Genomic DNA, 20,000 nt, shown 5'->3' with positions numbered 1-20,000 from the left:
CTATATCTATATCTATATCCATATCCATATCTATATCCATATCTATCTATACACACCCAGCGGCCAGAGGGTGATCTCTGAACGCAGAATCGACCAGCCGCCCCATGTCCGTCCTGTAGGATAAAAGGCTCACAGGCACATGGTCCCCTCGACCGGGAGTTCGACCAGCAGGCAGGCCGGTCGGCCGCCCATGTCCCCGCCCCCTGGCCAGGCCGGCTGGACCCCACCCAACTTAGGTCTGAAATACAGCCGTCATCGTTCACATAAAATGATAGGACATTTTAACAAAAACGAATGCTTCTTTCTTTGTTTGAAAATATATATTTTATTGATTTTTTTTTACAGAGAGGAAGGGAGAGGGATAGAGAGTTAGAAACATTGAGGATGAGAAACACCCATCAGCAGCCCCGCACTGGGGATGTGCCTGCAACCAAGGTCCATGCCCTTGACTGGGACGCTCTACCCACTGAGCCACACCGGTTTCGGCGATATTTCATCACGGATCCCCCGTCGACCGGGCCGGCAATGAGCTCCGTGGGGGGGGTGCGCCCGGAAGTCTCTACTGGAACCAGCCCTCCTGGCGCAGGAAGCCCACGGCGTCCTCGAACCCGCGCTGGTGGAGGGCCTCCATGTCCGGCCGGGCGGGCGGGAACAGAGCCTGGCTGAGCCGCACCAGGTTGGCGGCAGACAACTGGGAGGGAGACGGGGGGTGGGGCTGAGGGAGGGCCGTGCTGTGCTGTGTCTGTAAGCTGATGGCCAGCAATTCTGTCTAGTAAGGAGGGGGTGTGCTAATTGACCGTCGCGCCATCGCAAAGATGGCAGCATCCACAGTCAACAAGGAGGGAGTATGCTGATTGACTGTCACACCATCGCAAAGATGGCAGAGCCCACAGCCAATAAAATCAATTTAAAAAATAAGTAAAATAAATAAAATAAGTAAAATAAGATAAATAAGATAAAATAAAATAAATAAGATAAAATAAATAAAATGAAACACAATAAATAAATAAAATAAAATAAATAAAACAAAATAAAGTAAATAAAATAAAATAAAATGAATAGAATAGAACAGAACAGAACAGAATAGAACAGAACAGAAAAGAATAGAACAGAACAGAAAAGAAGAGAACAGAACAGAACAGAACAGAACAGAACAAAACAAAACAGAATAGAATAGAACAGAAAAGAATAGAACAGAACAGAACAGAAGAGAACAGAACAGAACAGAACAAAACAAAACAGAATAGAATAGAATAGAACAGAAAAGAATAGAAGAGAACAGAACAGAAAAGAATAGAAGAGAACAGAACAGAACAGAACAGAATAGAACAGAACAGAACAGAAAAGAAGAGAACAGAACAGAATAGAACAGAACAGAAAAGAATAGAAGAGAACAGAACAGAACAGACGAGAACAGAACAGAGAAGAGAACAGAACAGAACAGACGAGAACAGAACAGAACAGACGAGAACAGAACAGAACAGAACAGAACAGAACAAAACAGAACAAAACAGAACAGAATAGAACAGAACAGACGAGAACAGAACAGAACAGAGAAGAGAAGAAAGAACAGAACAGAACGAGAAGCTGCGGCGGAGCACAGGCCGCCTGACAGAGGATGGGTGCCGCGGGAGCTCGCTCTCAGGCCCAGGGCCCTGGGGAGGTCAGCAGGGCTCAGTGCCCGCCCTCACTCACCTGGACGTGCTGGTTGGCCACGGCCAGGTGGATGCCCTGCGGCCCCCCGTCCCGAGGGCACACGTCGGGGCGGCCGCAGAAGGGCGAGATGGTGACGGTGCGGCCGGCGGGCAGCACCGGGAGGCTGTTGCTGAGTCCGCCGTCCACCCAGGTCTGCGGGGAGGACCCCGGTCAGCCCGGCCGGCCACTCAGTCCCCACCGAGCGGGCGCGTCCCCAAGGGCCTTCTCGTCGGGACAAGAACAAACATCTGTGCCCCCCGGCCCCCTGGTTCCTACCGTGTTTCCCCGAAAATATATATTTTTATTTTTTTTTTATTTTTTTTTTAATATATATTTTATTGATTTTTCACAGAGAGGAAAGGAGAAGGATAGAGAGCTAGAAACATCGTTGAGAGAGAAACACCGACCAGCTGCCTCCTGCACGCCCCCCACCGGGGATGTGCCCGCAACCAAGGCACACGCCCCTGACTGGAATCGAACCCGGGACCCCTCAGTCCGCAGACCGACGCTCTATCCACTGAGCCAAACTGGTTTCGGCAAATATATATTTTTTCAAAAGACATTCTATACTTCTGCATGCCCTAACACTAGCAATTCAGCCTGCAAGCTGGGCGTGTGCCCTGACCGAGATTCAAACCGTAACCTCCTGGTTCCTAGGTCCAAGCTCCACCACTCAGCCACGCCCAATGGTTTATTTTGAACAGTTTGCTAATATCCAAATATTTGGATTTTTCTAACTCTCTGACTGCTTTTTGTTTTGAGGTATTGTGGAATATAGTTGCTATGATTTCCAGTTCTTTGAAATTTTGGGGGGAATCGTTTCAAGACCGAGATTAAGATGTAGGCAAGTGGAAAAAAAAATATCTGTAACTTATGTTGTTGTGTGAAATGTTCCTGGAGTTTGAATGAGTCCAAGGGCCTTAGATTGTTAAGTCTTCTAAGTTGTTACAGTTTTAAAACATTTGTCCTTATCAATGGCAAGTATTTGGAGGCCAAGTTTTAAAAACATGTAAGGTTTCTAGACTTTGTGGACGAATGACATGTGTGGTTGTCTGACTCCACCGTTTAGGTAGCACTTTTCATTTGAAATCTACATTTTCTGATATTAACATCGCTGTATAAGCTTTGTCATATGTAGTGTTTGTATGGGTATCTACATATTGGCTTTAATTTTTTTAATGTTATTTATCTTTATTATTATTGGTTGTTATTTGTTAAAAGTAATAAGAGGAGAATTGTTGCTGGAAAAAAAAAAAAAGACTCTATAGACAGTAACCTCACAGGGTCATCGACATGAACAAAAGAGACCCATGCAAATTGGCCGTACCTCCGCGACACCCACCAGCCAATCGGGAGCGGGTATGCAAATCGACCCAACAAAGATGGTGGGCTCATTTGCATACATCTGCATGGATCAAAAGGGACTGAAGGCTGAAGAGGCCGGGGTCCCGGGGCCCAGGGGAAAACCAGGTGCCTGCTGCACGCCCCCTACTGGGGGACCAACCCTCAATCTGGGGCCGATCGAATCGTGACCTCCTGGTTCCTAGGCCGATGCTCAGCCACCGATCCACGGGGGCCGGGCTGGAGGCCAGAATTTTCTGTCTGGAAAATCAGTAGGACCTCAACCCCCCAAAAATCAATACAATGTATTAAGAAACAAAAGGAGAGTAACGTGCCAACTGACCGTACCTCCGTGACGCCCACCAGCCAATCAGGAGCGAGTATGCAAATGGACCCAGCAAAGATGGCGGGCTCATTTGCATAGCACCAGGAAGTGAAATTACGGCCCTGGGTTCTCCCTGTGTATGTCACCGAGGGGGTGGGGGCCCCGGTCGGGGGTCGGAACGTACCTGTCCCTGGTATTCCACGGGCCGCAGGCCGGCATAGAGGGGCACGAAACTGCTGGCCAGCAGGACCTGCGGGAGGGAGCGAGGGACACAACTTAGGCTCGGACACGAGGATGGGCGTGTGGCAGTTTCCTACAGCATCCCATGTCGTCGTTGAGAAAAAACGTCTTCAATGGTTCCGAGAGTCGAAACCGGTGTAGCTCAGTGGTTAGAGTGTCGACCTGCTAACTGAGGGGTCCCGGGTTCGATTCCGGTTGAGGTCATGGACCTTGGTGGCGGGCACATCCCCAGTGGGAGGCATGCAGGAGGCAGCTGATCGATGTTTCTCTCTTATGGTTGTTTCTAGCTCTCTATCCCTCTCCCTTCCTCTCTGTAAAAATTCAATAAAAATATATTAAGAAACAAAAAGAGCAACTGGCCAATCGGGAGTGGGTATGCAAAAGAACCCAGCAAAGATGGCGGGCTCATTTGCATAGACAGGCGCTGCCGAGCGGCTGGGGGTGGGGCGGTGCTGCCGGCAGCGAGGGGGATGATGGCCCATTCTGGCATGAATCGTTGTGCACCGGGCCTCTAGTTAAAAAATTTAAGAAACACACAAAAAAAGTACCGTGTTTCCCCGAAAATAAGACATCCTCCGAAAATAAGACCTACGTCCAGGTTTCCTTCTGAGTGACATAGAAGGCATCCCCCCGAAAATAAGGCCCCCACTTCCCCTAGGCTAACCATGAGAGATTTGGTCCACGGATTCTGGAAGGAAATGGAGTCACAGGAGATTCACGATGGTCATGGAATCAGTGAGTCCATTCTCGATCCTGTAGGATTCACCGTGTGTCTGGTTTGTGCTGACAATGACCATCTACAGGGAATCCATTTCCTTTATTTTATTTTATTTTCTTTTTTTAATATATTTTATTGATTTTGTACAGAGAGGAAGGGAGAGACATAGAGAGCTAGAAATGTGGATGAGAGAGAAACATTGACCAGCTGCCTCCTGCACGCCCCCTACCGGGGATGTGCCCGCAACCAAGGTCCATGCCCTTGACCGGAATCGAACCCGGGACCCTTCAGTCCCCAAACCAACGCTCTATCCACTGGGCCAAACCGGTTTCGGCCATCTATTTTCATTGAACCATACGTGTGTGCTGTATTCTTCTTCATGGAAAAATAAGACACATCCCCTGAACATAAGACCTAGCGCCTCTTTGGGAGCAAACATGATTAGAAGACTCTGTCTTATTTTCGGGGACACGGGGTAATACAGGTACGGCGTCTTAGCCAACCTGCCAAGCTTCAGCCACACCGGTTTCAGGTGTTATTTGTGTTATGGCTACTCCAGGGCCCAGGAGAGCGGCCGCGGGAATGAGCGCGTGGCCAGGCCCACAGGGGACTGGGAGGCACGGGGGCGAGGGGCCGGCCAGCCGACGCCTCCAGGGAAGCGTGTTACCTGGATGAGGTCCTCGCGGGAGGCGAAGCTGCAGACCAGGGCGTTGCGCCCGGTGCGGGCGCTGGTGAGGGAGACGTGCAGGCGGCCGTGGGCCTGGGTGTGGGCGTCGGGCGGCAGGATGGACTCCAGGCCGCCTCTGCAGGGGAGACGTGGCACACCCAGTTATTATTATTCATTACCATTATTTTTTTTTTAAATACACATTTTTTAATTTATTTCATTTTTTATACTGTTACGTGCAATGATCATTGATATTTTGAGGATTTTTAAATATAATATTAAATGTTCTGTGTATCATATTAAATATATAAATTTAAATATTCGTAATATTAAAATATAATGTTTTAAGAAAAACAACTAAGTAGAATAATGTTACAAGGTAAGTGCGCTTGACCGGGAATCGAACCCAGGACCCTTGTGTCCACAGGCCGATGATCTATCCACTGAGCCACACTGGTTTCGACTATTACTTATTTTTTAAATGTACATATTATTAAATTTATTTTATTATTTATGTTAAATGCAATAATCACTGATATTTTTTAAGAAAAAGGATTTTAAGTATAATAATGTTACATGCAATAATCACTAATATTTCAAGAATAACGATTTTAAGCATAATATAATAATGTTACATGCAATAATCACTAATATTTAAAGAAAAACTATTTTAAATACAATAATCTTACATGCAATAAACATTAATATTTCTCACAAATAGATTTTAAATATATTACCAAAACTGTACTAACATAGTATAATGTCACAAAAGTATATTTAATACAGCTTTTGTGATTTTAACTATATTTTTACAGATTTCAGAGAGGAAGGGAGGAGAGAGAAACATCCATGAGGAGAGAGAATCATGGATTGGCCGCCTCCTGCACGCCCCCCACTGGGGATGGAGCCCACAACCCGGGCCTGTGCCCTTGACCGGGAATCGAACCCGGGACCCTCCAGTCCCCAGGCTGACGCACTATCCACTGAGCCACACCGGCCAGGGCCTTTTTGTTTATTTTAAATGGGATCCCTGGGCCCTGACTGGTGTGGGTCAGTGGACAGGACATCGGCCTGCGGACGGAAGGGTCCCGGGTTCGATTCCCAACATCTCTCCTCATGGATGTTTCTCTCTCTCTCCCTCTCCCTTCCTCTCTGAAATCAATAAAATATATTTAACCTTAACTGGTTTGGCTCAGTGGACAGGACATCAGCCTGCGGAATGAAGGGTCCCGGGTTCGATTCCCGGTCAGGGCACAGGCCCGGGTTGCAGGTTACATCCCCAGTGGGGGGCGTGCAGGAGGCAGCCGGTCCATGATTCTCTCTCCTCGTGTATGTTTCTCTCTCTAGCTCCCTCTCCCTTCCTCTCTGACAATCAACTAAAAATATATTAAAAATAAATATTTTATTATTATGAAAACTATACTACTTTTTTGTTACAATAATAAATTATTATAATAGTTTATTATACTATAATAAATTAAAATATAATATAATGATTATAATATAATAAATTATATAATTTAATTATAACATAATTGTTATATAATTATATTATAATAAATTAAATTATATATTATATTATATATAGTTAAATATAATGTAATATAAATACAATATAATATCATTAAATTATATTATATTATAATATATAATTATATTATATATATATTTTAATATATTTTATTGATTTTTTTACAGCGAGGAGGAAAGAGGTATAGAGAAACGTCAGTGAGAGAGAAACATCGAACAGCTGCCTCTTGCACACCCCCTACCGGGGATGTGCCCACAACCAAGGTACATGCCCTTGACAGGAATCGAACCCGGGACCTTTCAGTCCGCAGACCGATGCTCTACCACTGAGCCAAACCGGTTTCGGCTATATTATTATATATTAACAACCTATTATAATATAATACAATTTATTATAATATAAAATTGTATTACATTGTAATTTCTTTATAGTGCATTACATTACGATTTATTACCATGACGTTTGTATTATAGACTAATACGTTGCAATACAATGTAATTTGCTATAACGTTATAAAGTGACAGTCTATGGTCGCGCACGCCCGCCCGTACCTCAGTCTGGCCATGAAATCGAATCCCGGGGTCAGGGCCCCGAGCGTGTGGCGCCTCGTCTCCTCGGCGAACTGGTACGCGAACCGGCTGCAGTCCTGCAGGGGACGGAACAGACGGCATTTCTGTCCAGAGGCCCGTCCGCTTCCAGACAGTCACCCTTCTCCTGGGCTTATGTCCCCAGAGACCGGAGACACCATCGGACAGGACACAGGCACCCCACGTCCACAGCAGCACCACCACCACCGCTGGGATTGGGAAACAGCCCAGGTAGGTGCCCGTCGGCAGAGGATTGGATCACAAAACTGCGGTCCGGCTGCACCATGGAATACTACGCTGCCAGGAAAAAGGAATTCTTTTAAAATATATATATATTTCATTGATGTTTCACAGAGAGGAAGGGAGAGGGATAGAGAGCTAGAAACATCGATGAGAGAGAATCATCCATCCGCTGCCTCCTGCACGCCCCCCTCTGGGGATGTGCCCGCCACCAAGGTCCAAGCCCTTGAACCCGGGACCTTTCAGTCCGAGGCCGATGCTCTATCCACTGAGCCACACCTGTTTCGGCAAAAGGAGGCATTCTTAGCATTGGCAGCCGCCTGCATGGAAGAGGAGAGCATCATGCTGAGTGAAATAGCCAGTCAATGAAAGGGAAGCACCACAGGATCTCACTCATTTGTGGATGATAAAGAACGTTATAAACTGATGAACCAAAAGATAGATACAGCCAAGTCGAAACCGGTGTGGCTCAGCGGATAGAGAGTCAGTATGCGGACTGAAAGGTCCCGGGTTCGATTCTGGTCAAGGGCATGGACCTTGGTGGCGGGCACATCCCCAGTGGGAGGCGTGCAGGAGGCAGCTGATGGATGTTTCTCTCTCATCATCGATGTTAGTAGCTCTCTCTCCCTCTCCCTTCCTCTCTGTAAAAAAAAATCAATAAAATATATATATATTTTTAAATGTTAAACCCTTTTCTGTCCCTCAAGCCAAGCAGGCAGCCAGCTGAGCCTGAGCCTCTGGCAAGATGGCTGCATAGACCCTGTTTCCCCGAAAATAAGACAGTGTATTCTATTAATGTTTGCTCCCAAAGATGCGCTAGGTCTTATGTTCAGGGGATGTCTCATTTTTCCATGAAGAAGAATACAGTACACACGTATGGTTCAATGAACATAAAGGAAATTGATTCCCTGTAGACGGTACGGCAGGACGAACACACTGTAAATCCTACAGGATCGAGAATGTACTCATTTATTCAATGACAATCGTGTCATCCTCTTCTGGAACATCATCCTCACCATCCCATTCCTGGATTTCCTGGTGAATGTCTTGTGACTCCGTTTCTCTCAGAATCCGTGGACCAAATCTCTCATGGTTAGCCTGGGAGGGGTGGGGGGGCTTATTTTCAGGGGGGATGCCTTCTATGTCCCTCAGAAGGAAACCTGTACATAGGTCTTATTTTCAGAGGATGTCTGATTTTTGGGGAAACAGGGTAGATTTGTTGCCAAGGGGCCACGTTACCTCTATTTTCTCGGGCGCTGTGAGCAGGACAGAAGCCACCAGGGACCCGCCCGAGGCCCCAGCAAAGGCCTGGACGGCCTGCAGTAGCAGCTGGCCGTGCCGGTGGAAGGCCGACGCTGCCCCCAGGTGGTAGGTGCCCAGGAAGCCGCAGGCTGCAAAGGACAGGTTGAGGATCTGCTTCATGGCACCTGAGAAACTGGCCAGAAAAAAACACTGTTAACGAAAAAAACCATGGAAACCTGTAAAGAATTTAGATATATATTTTTTTTTAATTGATTTTTTACAGAGAGGAAGAGAGAGGGATAGAGAGCTAGAAACGTCGATGAGAGAGAAATATCAACCAGCTGCCTCTTGCACACCCCCCACCTGGGGATGTGCCCACCACCAGGGTACATGCCCTTGACCGGAATCGAACCCGGGACCTTCCAGTCCGCAGGCCGACGCTCTATCCACTGAGCCAATCCACCTGGATGAGCTTTTATTTACTTATTTTTATTTATTTATTTTTTTAATAAATAAATATCCACTGAGCTAAACCCGTCTCGGCTGGTCTTTATTTCTTGACCTTTTTGTGTCACTTGGGGGTGCGGGGTGGGAGTTTGTGGGGGGTTGCTGTACTGCAGGGACCTCCAATCATGGGGACCAGGCATGCATCCATTGCAAATGCATTGATCAATTGCGAATAGTCAGTTGCAAATGCATTGGGAAATTGCAAGTGCACCGGTCCATTGAACCACTGCAAATGCATCTGTCCATTGCAAAAGGCATTGATCCATTGCAAAAGCATCTGTCTATTGCAAATACATTGATCCATTGCAAATGCATCTGTCCACTGTAAATGTATTGATCCATTACCAAGGCATTGATCCATTGCCAAGGCATTGATCCATTGCAAATGCATCTGTCCATTGCAAATGCATTGATCCATTGCAAATGCAACGGTCCATTGCAAAGACAGAGCCCTGCTCCCTGCCCTCTCCTCTGCGTTTGGGGCACCCACGTTGTCTTCGGAGCAAACAAAACAAAACAGATGCTCCCCAATTATGCAATCCCGCGGTGAGACGGTTAACACACACACACACACACACCAGGTTCTTTCTGAGGACGATCTGAGGTCAGGACTGAGGTCAGCAATGGCACCCGCACCACGTGATGCCTGGAAGGCACCTAACTCTGAGCTGAAATCCTGCCCCCCGCCCCACCTTGCTGTTCTGCTAGGACCCCACTTGGGGCTCAGGGACCCCAATTCCAGGGCCATCAGGCTGGGTCTCGTGGGGGACGCAGCTAGGCCTTTGCAGCTGAGCCTCAAGTGGGGTCAGATGGAGGGGGGTGAGGGACGGGGTGGCTCAGTGGCCAGGCGGCCGGACTGCCCATGCCCAGTGTGCACCCGCGGCCTGGAGGAGACAGGACCCCGCAGGACGCCATGCCAGGCCCCGGGAGACAATAACAGCCCGCGAGGGGCCCCCAAGCAAGGTCTGGGCGACCGAAGACCGCCCCCACCCGGCTTCGCCCTCACCCCGCCCCGCCTACCCATGCAGGCAAGCTGCACTTCCGTGTTGAACGCCCCACCTCCCCGCCCCGACCGGAAGGAGGGGCCAGGCCGTCACTCAATGTGGCTCCGCCTATCCAAGGAGGCCTGCGGCACTTCCGTATTAAACGCCCCACCTCCCCGCCTTAACCGAAAAGAAGGGCCGGGCCGTCACTCAATACGGCTCCGCCTACCACGTAAGCCCTTCCAGGAAGACCCGCCTATCCGCTCGGGTCCGTAACGTCACCGCGCGGACGCGAGGGTCCGCTGGGCCCCGCCTCCTCTATTTAAACGGCCGCACTCATCATGGCGGCGCGCAGTGGGCCGCTAGACCCAAGGGCCCGCCCCCGAATACGGACAACGGACCCGGCAGTCTGGTCCGGAGCCCTGAATCCTGCCGAGCCGACACCTTGGGGTGCGTTTCAGTCGCTGCGAGCCGTTTGCCGCCACCGGCGAGCAGGCCCTCCCTTCCGAGTCCGCCGACCCTGAACGACCCTCACGTGCGGGGCCCCGGAAGTGCTTGGCCCTCTCTGCGTCTGCGCCCCGGAAGTGGTTATTCTTCCCCCGCCATCCCCAGCCTCGGGGCGGAAGTAGTTCTTCCCCGCTTCCCCCCACCACCACCACCCTTGGGGCGGAAGTAATTCTTCCCCCTTTCCCCCAGCCTCAGTGCCGTCCAGCTGCCCCTGTGGGCGGGCCCCAGGGCAGGACGAGGTTGTGTCCCGGATTGGGCACGCCTTGTGGGGTTTCTGGGCGCCCATGGATGATTTTTATGGGATTGTATCGGGAAGGCCGGGCTGCGGCTTCGGGGAGCGGCCACTTCCTGGGTCAGCCGCTTGCTGTGTGACCTCGGGCAGGTTGCACAACCTCTCTGAGCTCTGCAAAGCGGGAGGTGGGAGCGGAGTCGGACAGCCAGGGGGTGGACAGACTTTGGAAGCAGCTTTGCGTGGTTAAATTTAGGACCTGACCCATCCTTTCTCCCATAAACAACGCCTCTCTGCTTCACCCAAAAAAAACGACCCTGCAGGAATCGCCCTCCAGCTTCCATGTGGACGGTTCTCCAGTCCCTCCTGCACTCCCTTTTTTTTTTTTTTTAATCATTATTTAAATTATTTTTCAATGAGCTGACATGCATAAGTTTCAGATCTGCACCCCTGGGGTTAGACAGTATAAAACTGATCATCCCCCCAAAAAAATCTCATGCCCCTCCTACCACACGTAGGTATTCTATGTAATAAAAGGCTCATATGCAAATGGCCCCCTCCACCTGGAGTTTGACCGGGAGTCCGACCAGCAGGCAGGGCGGCCAACTGTCCACGTGCCCTCCCCCTGGCCAGGCTGGCCAGACCCCACCCATGCACACATTTATGCACCGGGCCTCTAAGCTATATATTTATATATCTATGTCATCTATATCTGTCTCTATATCTATCAGCTATATCTATATCTATATCTATGTCATATCTATATCTATATCTATATCTATATCTATATCTATATCTATATACTTTGAGTGGCCAGATTATTATGATCTCTGGACGCATCATCATCATCTTGCTGCTTCCTGTCTGTCCTATAAAATAAAAGGCTAATATGCAAATGGTCCTCTCGACCGGGAATTCGACCAGCAGGCAGGCCGGCCGACCACCCACATCCCTTCCCCCTGGCCAGGATGGCCGGCCCCCACCCATGCACACTTTTATGCACTGGGCCTCTAATACACACACACACACACACACACACACACACAAACTCTGAGTGGCCAGATGATTATGCGTTCAGAAATCATCATCATCTGGCCGCTCCGTGTATATTATACTAGAGGCCCAGTGCACAGATTCATGCACCAGTGGGGTCCCTCGGCCTGCCTGGGGGGATCGGGCCGAAACCAGCTCTCCGACATCCCCCGAGGGGTCCCGGATTGAGAGAGGGCGCAGGCCAGGCCGAGGGGCACCAGCGGGGTGCGGTCGGGGTCGGGGACGCAGGAGGTTGGCCAGCAGGGGAGGGTTCCGGTCTCCATTGGCTGGACTGCCCAGCAGCAAACAAACCTGCAGGTTGGAATGTCTGCCCCCTGGTGGTTGGTGCACATCATAGCGACTGGTCAAACGGTCAACCAATGAACGGTTGGACTCTTAGCATATTGGTCTTTTATGATATAGGATCATGTGTATGTGTACGTACACGTGCATAAGAACTTTGGACACTTTGCACACAAAGTAGAGATTCTCCAGAAGTGTCATTTATGATCAGATTTATCTCTGAGATTCTGAACTAATCTATAGATATTCCTCACCTGGCATCGGCACTAAATATCAAGCTATTTGCATTACAGAAAAGCAGTTTGAAAATGTAGCATTTATTGATAAGCCTCGGTTTTTTAAAATAAATAACATATTTTATTGATTTTTTACAGAGAGAAAGGGAGAGGGATAGAGAGCTAGAAACGTCGATGAGAGAGAAACATCGATCAGCTGCCTCCTGCACGCCCCCCACTGGGGATGTGTCCGCCACCAAGGTCCATGCCCTTGACCGGGAATCGAACCTGGGACCCTTCAGTCCGCAGGCTGATGCTCTACCCACTGACCCACACCGGTTTCAATTAATTGTTATTATTCTTAACCGCAATAACTTTGATACCAAAAACCTGTCGATTATTAGCTCAAATGAATATTTTTCAAATCGTGTAGCATTGGCATGGAGCTTTGGATTATTTTCCCAGTGATTTCAATAGGTTGGAAAAAACAGGAATTGTTAAGAGGACAGTGACCTGACCGGTTTGGCTCAGTGGATGGAGCGCCAGCCTGTGGACTGAAAGGTCCCGGGTTCGATCCCGGTAAAGGGCATGCATGTACCTTGGTTGCGGGCACATCCCCGGGGAGTGTGTAGGAGGCAGCAGACTGATGTTTCTCTCTCATCGATGTTTCTTTTTTTTTTTTAATATATATTTTTTTATTGATTTTGTACAGAGAGCAAGGGAGAGAGATAGTTAGAAACATCGATGAGAGAGAAACATCAACCAGCTGCCTCTTGCACACCCCCTACTGGGGATATGCCTGCAACTGACGTCCATGCCCTTGACTGGAATCGAACCCGGGACCCTTCAGTCCCCAAGCCGACGCTCTATCCACTGTGCCACACCGGTTTCGAATAATTGTTATTATTCTTAACCGCAATAACATGGATAGCAAAAACCTGTCGATTATTAGCTCACACTATTATGTGCAAATCGCTCAGCATTGGCATGGAGTTTCGGGTTCTTTTCCAGTGCTTTAAATCGGGTTGAAAAAACATGAATTGTTAAGAGGACGGTGCAATGACGTGGAGAAGAAGGAAACGCAGTCATTGAGAACACATCTTGTATCTCCAAATGAAAACTCTATCCTTACGAGACTCAGCTTCTTGGAACTGAGTACGTTTTAGCATCCTCATTCGTTTTCTGCAAATTCTAATGCAATGGATGGAGCCGGCATCATTAAAATACTCACGTCCCCGAGCTAACGTGCCATAACAAATGTAACCTTCAGACAAGGATGACACGGCCGGGACCGGTGTGGCTCAGTGGATAGAGCGTCGGCCTGCAGACTGAAGGGTCCCGGGTTCGATTCCCAGTCAAGGGCACGGACTTTGGTGGGGGGCACATTCCCGGTGGGAGGCGTGCAGGAGGCAGCTGATCGATGACTCTCTCTCATCGATGTTTCTAACTCTCTGTCCCTCTCAATTCCTCTCTGTGTAAAATCAATAAAATATATTAAAAAAAAAAAACACAAGGATGACACGAATAGAACATGATTTATAATCACTATTTTATTTTATTTTTCCTGGAGCCTCCTGTGGTAGGCACTCCGTAAAGATGGACTGGTCGGCCGTATAACGCTGTGAAATTGGCCAATAAATACACACTTAGGGAAAGGCAGAAAGCAAAATAAATAAATAAATAAATAAAAATTTAAAAATCCAGAAACAGAACATTCGTTCAGGATATTTATTTTCCGTTGTTTCTCAACGGAAAAAGGGACAACCCCAGGGCCCTGGTCAGGGTGGTTTCAACTGTGTGGGGTTGAACATCGATGTATGAACCAGGAGGTCATTGTTTCGATTCCTGGGCAAGGGCACAGGCCTGGGTTGTGGGCTCCATACCCAGTAAGGGGTGTGCAAGAGGCAGCCGATCCATGATTCTCTCTCCCTCTCCCTCCCTCTCTGAAACCAATCCCAGCGGAAACCGGTGTGGCTCAGTGGATAGAGCGTCAGCCTGCGGACTGAAGGGTCCCGGGTTCGATTCCCGGTCAAGGGCATGGATCTTGGTGGCGGGCACATCCGCATAGGCAGATGTGCAAGAGGCAGCTGATCGATGATTCCCTCTCATGGATGTTTCTAACTCTCTATCCCTCTCTCTTCCTCTCTGTAATAAAAATCAATTATATATATATATATATATATATATATATATATATATATATATATATATCTTTTCTCCCCACGTGAAGTGACATGTTGATTTTTGAAATAACCATGGAGAGTCTGGTAACTGAAGGTCATAGTGTTCCTTCAGTTAGATACAAAAGACGGATAAATCCCTCAACGTCTCCAGTGGCCAAAGGTTGAATGACAGTGTGTCCGGATTTAAAAAAAAATTTTTTTAAATCACCGAATGATAATCATTTCTTTCTCTCTGCAAACGGCCTCTCATGTACAGAGATAATAATTTAATAACGAAATTTAAATATATATATATATATATATATATATATATATATATATATATATATATATATAAATTAAAGAAAGAAAAAGAAAAGGCATCTCTGAGCTGCTATTATGGGCTTAGCATGTTGTTTTTATTCGGAAGAAATGGCACTGTGCTGTGTCCTAAGAAAATACACCAGCTGTTCCCGGGAACCTTGGGTAATGGCGCCCCCTGGTGCTGGGATACACAGAAGCATGAATTTTGCTGGATAACAGCGCCCCCTGGTGCCGGAAGAAGGGACCTTCAGGAAAAAAAAACTTTTTTCCTACATAAAGTGACAAATTGATTTTTTAAAAAATATATTTTATTGATTTTTCACAGAGAGGACGAGAGAGGGATAGAGAGTTAGAAACATCGATGAGAGAGAATCATCCATCAGCCGCCTCCTGCACGCCCCCCACCTGGGGATGTGCCCTCAGCCACCAAGGTCCTTGCCCTTGACCTGGGAATCGAACCCGAGACCCTTCCGTCCGCGGGCCGACGCTCTACCCACTGAGCCACACCGGTCAGGGCTCATATTTTCTTAAAAGCAAATCTGAAGAAGCCTGGCCAGTGTGACTCAATGGATAGAGCCTCGGCCTGCAGACTGAGGGGTCCCGGGTTCGATTCCGGTCAAGGACATGGACCTTGGCTGCGGGCACATCCCCATGTGCGGGTGTGTGCGGAGGCAGCTGATTCATGATTCTCTCTCATCCATGTTTCTAACTCTGTCTCTCTCCTTTCCTCTCCGTAAAAAAAAAAAAAAAAATCAATAAAATATATATTTTTTAAATTTTTTAAAAGAATTTAGTCATTGATTCCATGACCATCGTGTCATCATCGTCTTCTGGAACATCATCCCCACCATCCCATTCCTGGATTTCCCGGTGGATTTCTTGTGACCTCGTTTCTCTCAGAATCCGTGGGCCAGATCTCTCATGGTTAGCCTGGGGGGGGCCTTATTTTCAGGGGGGGGGGTGCCTTCTATGTCACTCAGAAGGAAACCTGGTCGTAGGTCTTATTTTCGGAGGATGTCTCATTTTCGGGGAAACACGGTACTGTTGTTGTTGTTGTTGTTGTTGTAACTAAGAGGCTTGGTGCCTGGATCCATGTACGCTGAAAGGAAATTCCCCAGGAGGTGGCCGGTCGGGCAGGCCTGGCTGAGCTGGGCCAGACACACTCTCGAGCAGAATTCGGGGTGCTTCCGAGGGGGTGTCGGCCCAATCCTGAGAGTGTTTGCTTTTGCTGAGCCTCTCGACATTCCTGGACACATACCTTGTGGCCCCGCGGGCAAGGCCTGTCTGCTGGAAATTCCCATGTGGCTTTTCGGTTTTTTCTTTCTTTTTTTTTTTTTTTAATATATTTTATTGATTTTTTACAGAGAGGAAGAGAGAGGGAGAGAGCGCTAGAAACGTCGATGAGAGAGAATCATCGACCAGCCGCCTCTTGCACACCCCCTACCGGGGATGTGCCCGCAACCCAGGTCCATGCCCCTGACCAGAATCGAACCCGGGACCTTTCAGTCCGCAGGCCGACGCTCTATCCATTGAGCCAAACCGGTTTCGGCTAGGTTTTTATTATTATTATTATTATTAATTATTATTATTATTCGATGATTTGCCTAATTTGAGGCGGAGGATGAAAAGAGAGAAGGGTTTGGGAAATGTATTTCAAGAAGGTGGTCAGCCCAGACCAGTGTGGCTCAGTGGATAGAGCATCGGCCTGCAGACCGAAGGGTCCCGGGTTCGATTCCCGGTCAAGGGGCATGGACCTTGGTGGCGGGCACATCCCCAGTGGGGGGCGTGCAGGAGGCGGCTGGTGGATATTTCTCTCTCTCATTGCTGTTTCTAACTCTTTCTCCCTCTCCCTTCCTCTCTGTAAAGAAATCAATAAAAACGTATTTTTTAAAAAAGGTTTTGTTAAGTGATGCTTGAAGGAATAAAACACGAACATCTGTCGGCCTGGCTCCAGGTTTACTGACATGGTTTGGGGGTGAAGTAACTCTGGAATGCTCTCAGCCGTCATGGCCAGCTCTGTCTGCTTCGGGATTACAAGAAAGTAAACATCAGACTCTGTTGGACTTGGGGCCTTCCCGCCAGGTGCCGTGGGCCTTGGGGAAAGTTGGAATTTTTTCACGAGGGCCGTGGCTGTTAGAACATTTGAAGGGGACCGTTTTACAGGGTGTGCGTTACCTCTCACGCACAGGCTGGCTCTTGGCTGGGGAAAACCCTCTGACATTCAACGTGGTGATCTTATCTCAAGTATTTGCAAAGTCCTCCTTCGCACGCTGAGGGTTCTTGCAAGCGGCACTGAGAAGCGAGTCTGACCTTAAAAAAATTCAGAAAATGCGGGGCTGGCGGAATGCCTTCCTCTTCTCCCTCCGTGTGGCTGGGAAATTTTATTTTATTCCTTTTTTCTTTCTTTTTATTATTATTATTTTTTAACTATATTTTTTTTAAATTTCTTTTAAATATATTTTATTGATTTTTTTACAGAGAGGAAGGGAGAGAGCTAGAGAGCTAGAAATGTCGACAAGAGAGAAACATCGACCAGCTGCCTCCTGCACGCCCACCACTGGGGATGTGCCCGCCACCCAGGTCCATGCCCTTGACCGGGAATCGAACCCGGGACCCCCTCCATCCGCAGGCCGACGCTCTATCCACTGAGCCACACCGGCCAGGGCCATTTTTTGGAGGATTTTTTTGGAGGGTTTTTTTGTTTTTTTGGTTTTTTTTAGCCAATAAAAGGGTCCAGCTCACCGTTGCAGCTGCAGAAAACTTTATTGCGGTGTCCGTACGTACAAAGTCTCCGACGTGGAAACAGCGCCTCAGAGCACAGGGGGGTATTTACAATGACGTGTGGGGCTGTGTTTGTCTTGTTTTGTTTTTTACAATTTTTTTTTACAAGAGTACATGTCTAGATAACATCACACACACACACGCGCGCGCGCGCACACATGCACACACACGCACACACACACGAAACGTTCTAATCACAGACATAAATAAGTTATGGCCTGGACGTGGCCGGGGGCAGGGACCAGAGTCCCCTGGACCCTCTGGGTTTGGCCGGGGGCAGGCAGTGACCTTCGCGCTACGATTAAGTAAAATAAAAAGGAAGTGACGGCGTTGGAGGCTCGGCTGGCCGCTCTGTCCGCGGGGGATCTGCCATAAAATCCGTTAGCGGGGGAGCTGGCCGTGTGGCCACACAGGAGCTCAGAGGACAGACTCGCTGTCTCTGAGTTTGGTGGTTTTATTTCTGTTTTTAATATATTTTATTGATGTTTTACAGAGAGGAAGGGAGAGGGACAGAGAGCTAGAAACGTCGATGAGAGAGAAACATCGACCAGCTGCCTCCTGCACGCCCCCCACTGGGGATGTGCCCTTAGCCACCGAGGTCCATGCCCTTGACCGGGAATCGAACCCGGGACCCTTCGGTCCGCAGGCCGACGCTCTACCCACTGAGCCACACCGGCTTTGGCTATTTTTGCTGTTGTTGAATATATGAGAGGCCCGGTGCATGAATGCGTGCATGGGTGGGGTCTGGCCGGCCTGGCCAGGGGGCGGGGACGTGGGCGGTCGGCCGGCCTGCCTGCCGGTCGGACTCCCGGTCGGGGGGACCCTGTGCCTGTCGTTCGCCTTTTATCCTCCAGGACAGACCCGGGGCGGCCGGACGGTTCTGCGTTCATTGATCGCCCTCCTCCTCCGGCCGCCCCGTGTATTTTTCATTGACCTCGGAAAGGAAGAGAGAAACATCAGTGATGGAGGGAATCACGGACCGGCTGCCTCCTGCACGCCCCCTCCTGGGGTTGGAGCCCGCCCCCCGGGCCTGTGCCCTGACCGGGAATCGAACCCTCACCTCCTGGCGCAGGAGGCAGCCGGTCTCTGATTCTCTCTCGTCGTGGATGTTTCTCTCTCTCTCCTCTCTCTCTCTCTCCCCCCCCCCCTTTCCCTTCCTCTCTCTGAAATCCATACAAATGTATGTTGCACTAAATAAATAAATGAAATTTTGGAAGATTTAGCACAGACAGTGTGGCTCAGTGGTTGAGTGTCGGCCTAGGAACCAGGAGGTCCCGGGTTCGATTCCCGGTCCAGGGCACAGGCCCGGGTGGCGGGCTCCGTCCCCAGCGGGGGGCATGCAGGAGGCAGCCGGTCCAGGATCCTCTCTCCTCGTGGGCGTCCCTCCCTCCCTGCCTCCCTCCCTTCCTCTCTGAAGTGAAGGCCTGTGTCAGAGGCCAATTGAAACGCTGCCCGGAGTGAGGGTGGGCTGGGTGCTGGCCGCGAGGTCTCGTCCGAAGGCTCGGCTGCGGATCTGTGCCGACGGCGCCTCCCTCGTCGGCCGGCCGGCCGGGCCTGGACGGGGCAGTGGTGTGGGCTGGGCCGCGGCAGACGCCCGAGGGGGACAGTCCGGACGGAGGAGGCGTGTGGAGAGGGTTCCTGCCCGCAGGCCCAGCGCGGCTCAGGGCCTCCGGGGAGCCGAGCCGCGGTGCTGGGGGCGGCGGTACTTCAGGGGGGGCCCTGGGGAGAGACGGGAACACCTGTCAGTGTCTGCATCGCCCTCACTCAGCCCCCGTCCGACTCCGAAAGCTCGCAGGCCCCCTCGTCGCCTCTCCCCCTGCCGGGGTCTCCCCGCGCCCCTCCTTTGTTCAAGCAGGAGCCACAGGAAAAGGGAGGCCAGCTCCTTCCGGGGACCTGACACTGCCATCAGGGCCCCCCAAACCCCCCGTCCGGCTCCGACGTTTAAAACTGAACCAGTTTGCAAAAAAAACAAAAACAAATACAGACTTATTTATATTTTTAATGTAATTTTTTAAAATATATCTTGTTGATTTTTTTTACAGAGAGGAAGGGAGAGGGAGAAAGAGCTAGAAACATCGATGATGAGAGAGAATCACTGACCAGCTGCCTCCTGCAAGGCCCCCACTGGGGATGTGCCCGCAACCAAGGTCCACGCCCTTGACCAGAATCGAACCCGGGACCTTTCAGTCGGCAGGCTGACGCTCTACCCACTGAGCCACACCGGTTTCGGCTGTACACACACACACACACTTCTAAATATCACAAAGAATAATGCTCTGGCTTCTCTTCAGACCACATAAATCTCTCGCCTTTTTAAATATCGTATAGAATAAAAGGCTAATATGCAAATGGACCGGACAGCAGGGGGACC

General features: G+C 49.3%; 2 protein-coding genes across 2 annotated transcripts in view; both read right to left on the bottom strand.

The window, feature by feature from the left end:
- Positions 1-394: 394 nt before the first annotated feature.
- PNPLA4 (patatin like phospholipase domain containing 4) lies at positions 395-10,628 on the bottom strand. The gene is made up of 7 exons (XM_045583586.1): positions 10,478-10,628; positions 8,584-8,779; positions 7,069-7,163; positions 4,987-5,122; positions 3,546-3,611; positions 1,696-1,848; positions 395-691 (listed from the first exon to the last, which is right to left on the bottom strand). Exons 2-7 carry the CDS (start codon positions 8,764-8,766, stop codon positions 560-562), a joined length of 765 nt encoding a protein of 254 aa, XP_045439542.1. The 5' UTR covers positions 8,767-8,779; positions 10,478-10,628; the 3' UTR covers positions 395-559.
- Positions 10,629-18,982: 8,354 nt separating this feature from the next.
- The window catches only part of ANOS1 (anosmin 1), a gene marked incomplete at its 5' end in the record, with an annotated part of 26,525 nt that continues 25,507 nt past the window's right edge, over positions 18,983-20,000 (bottom strand). Inside the window, one exon of the mRNA XM_045583585.1 lies at positions 18,983-19,348. Coding sequence (XP_045439541.1) covers positions 19,337-19,348 — 12 coding nt within the window. The remainder of the gene's footprint in view (positions 19,349-20,000) is intronic.

This window comes from Pipistrellus kuhlii, unplaced genomic scaffold (genome assembly GCF_014108245.1).
Source record: "Pipistrellus kuhlii isolate mPipKuh1 unplaced genomic scaffold, mPipKuh1.p scaffold_m20_p_193, whole genome shotgun sequence".
In the NCBI taxonomy this organism is placed as follows: Eukaryota; Metazoa; Chordata; class Mammalia; order Chiroptera; family Vespertilionidae; genus Pipistrellus; species Pipistrellus kuhlii.
The sequence above is the reverse complement of the archived record's forward strand: the minus strand, read 5'-3'. Positions and strand labels throughout refer to the sequence as shown.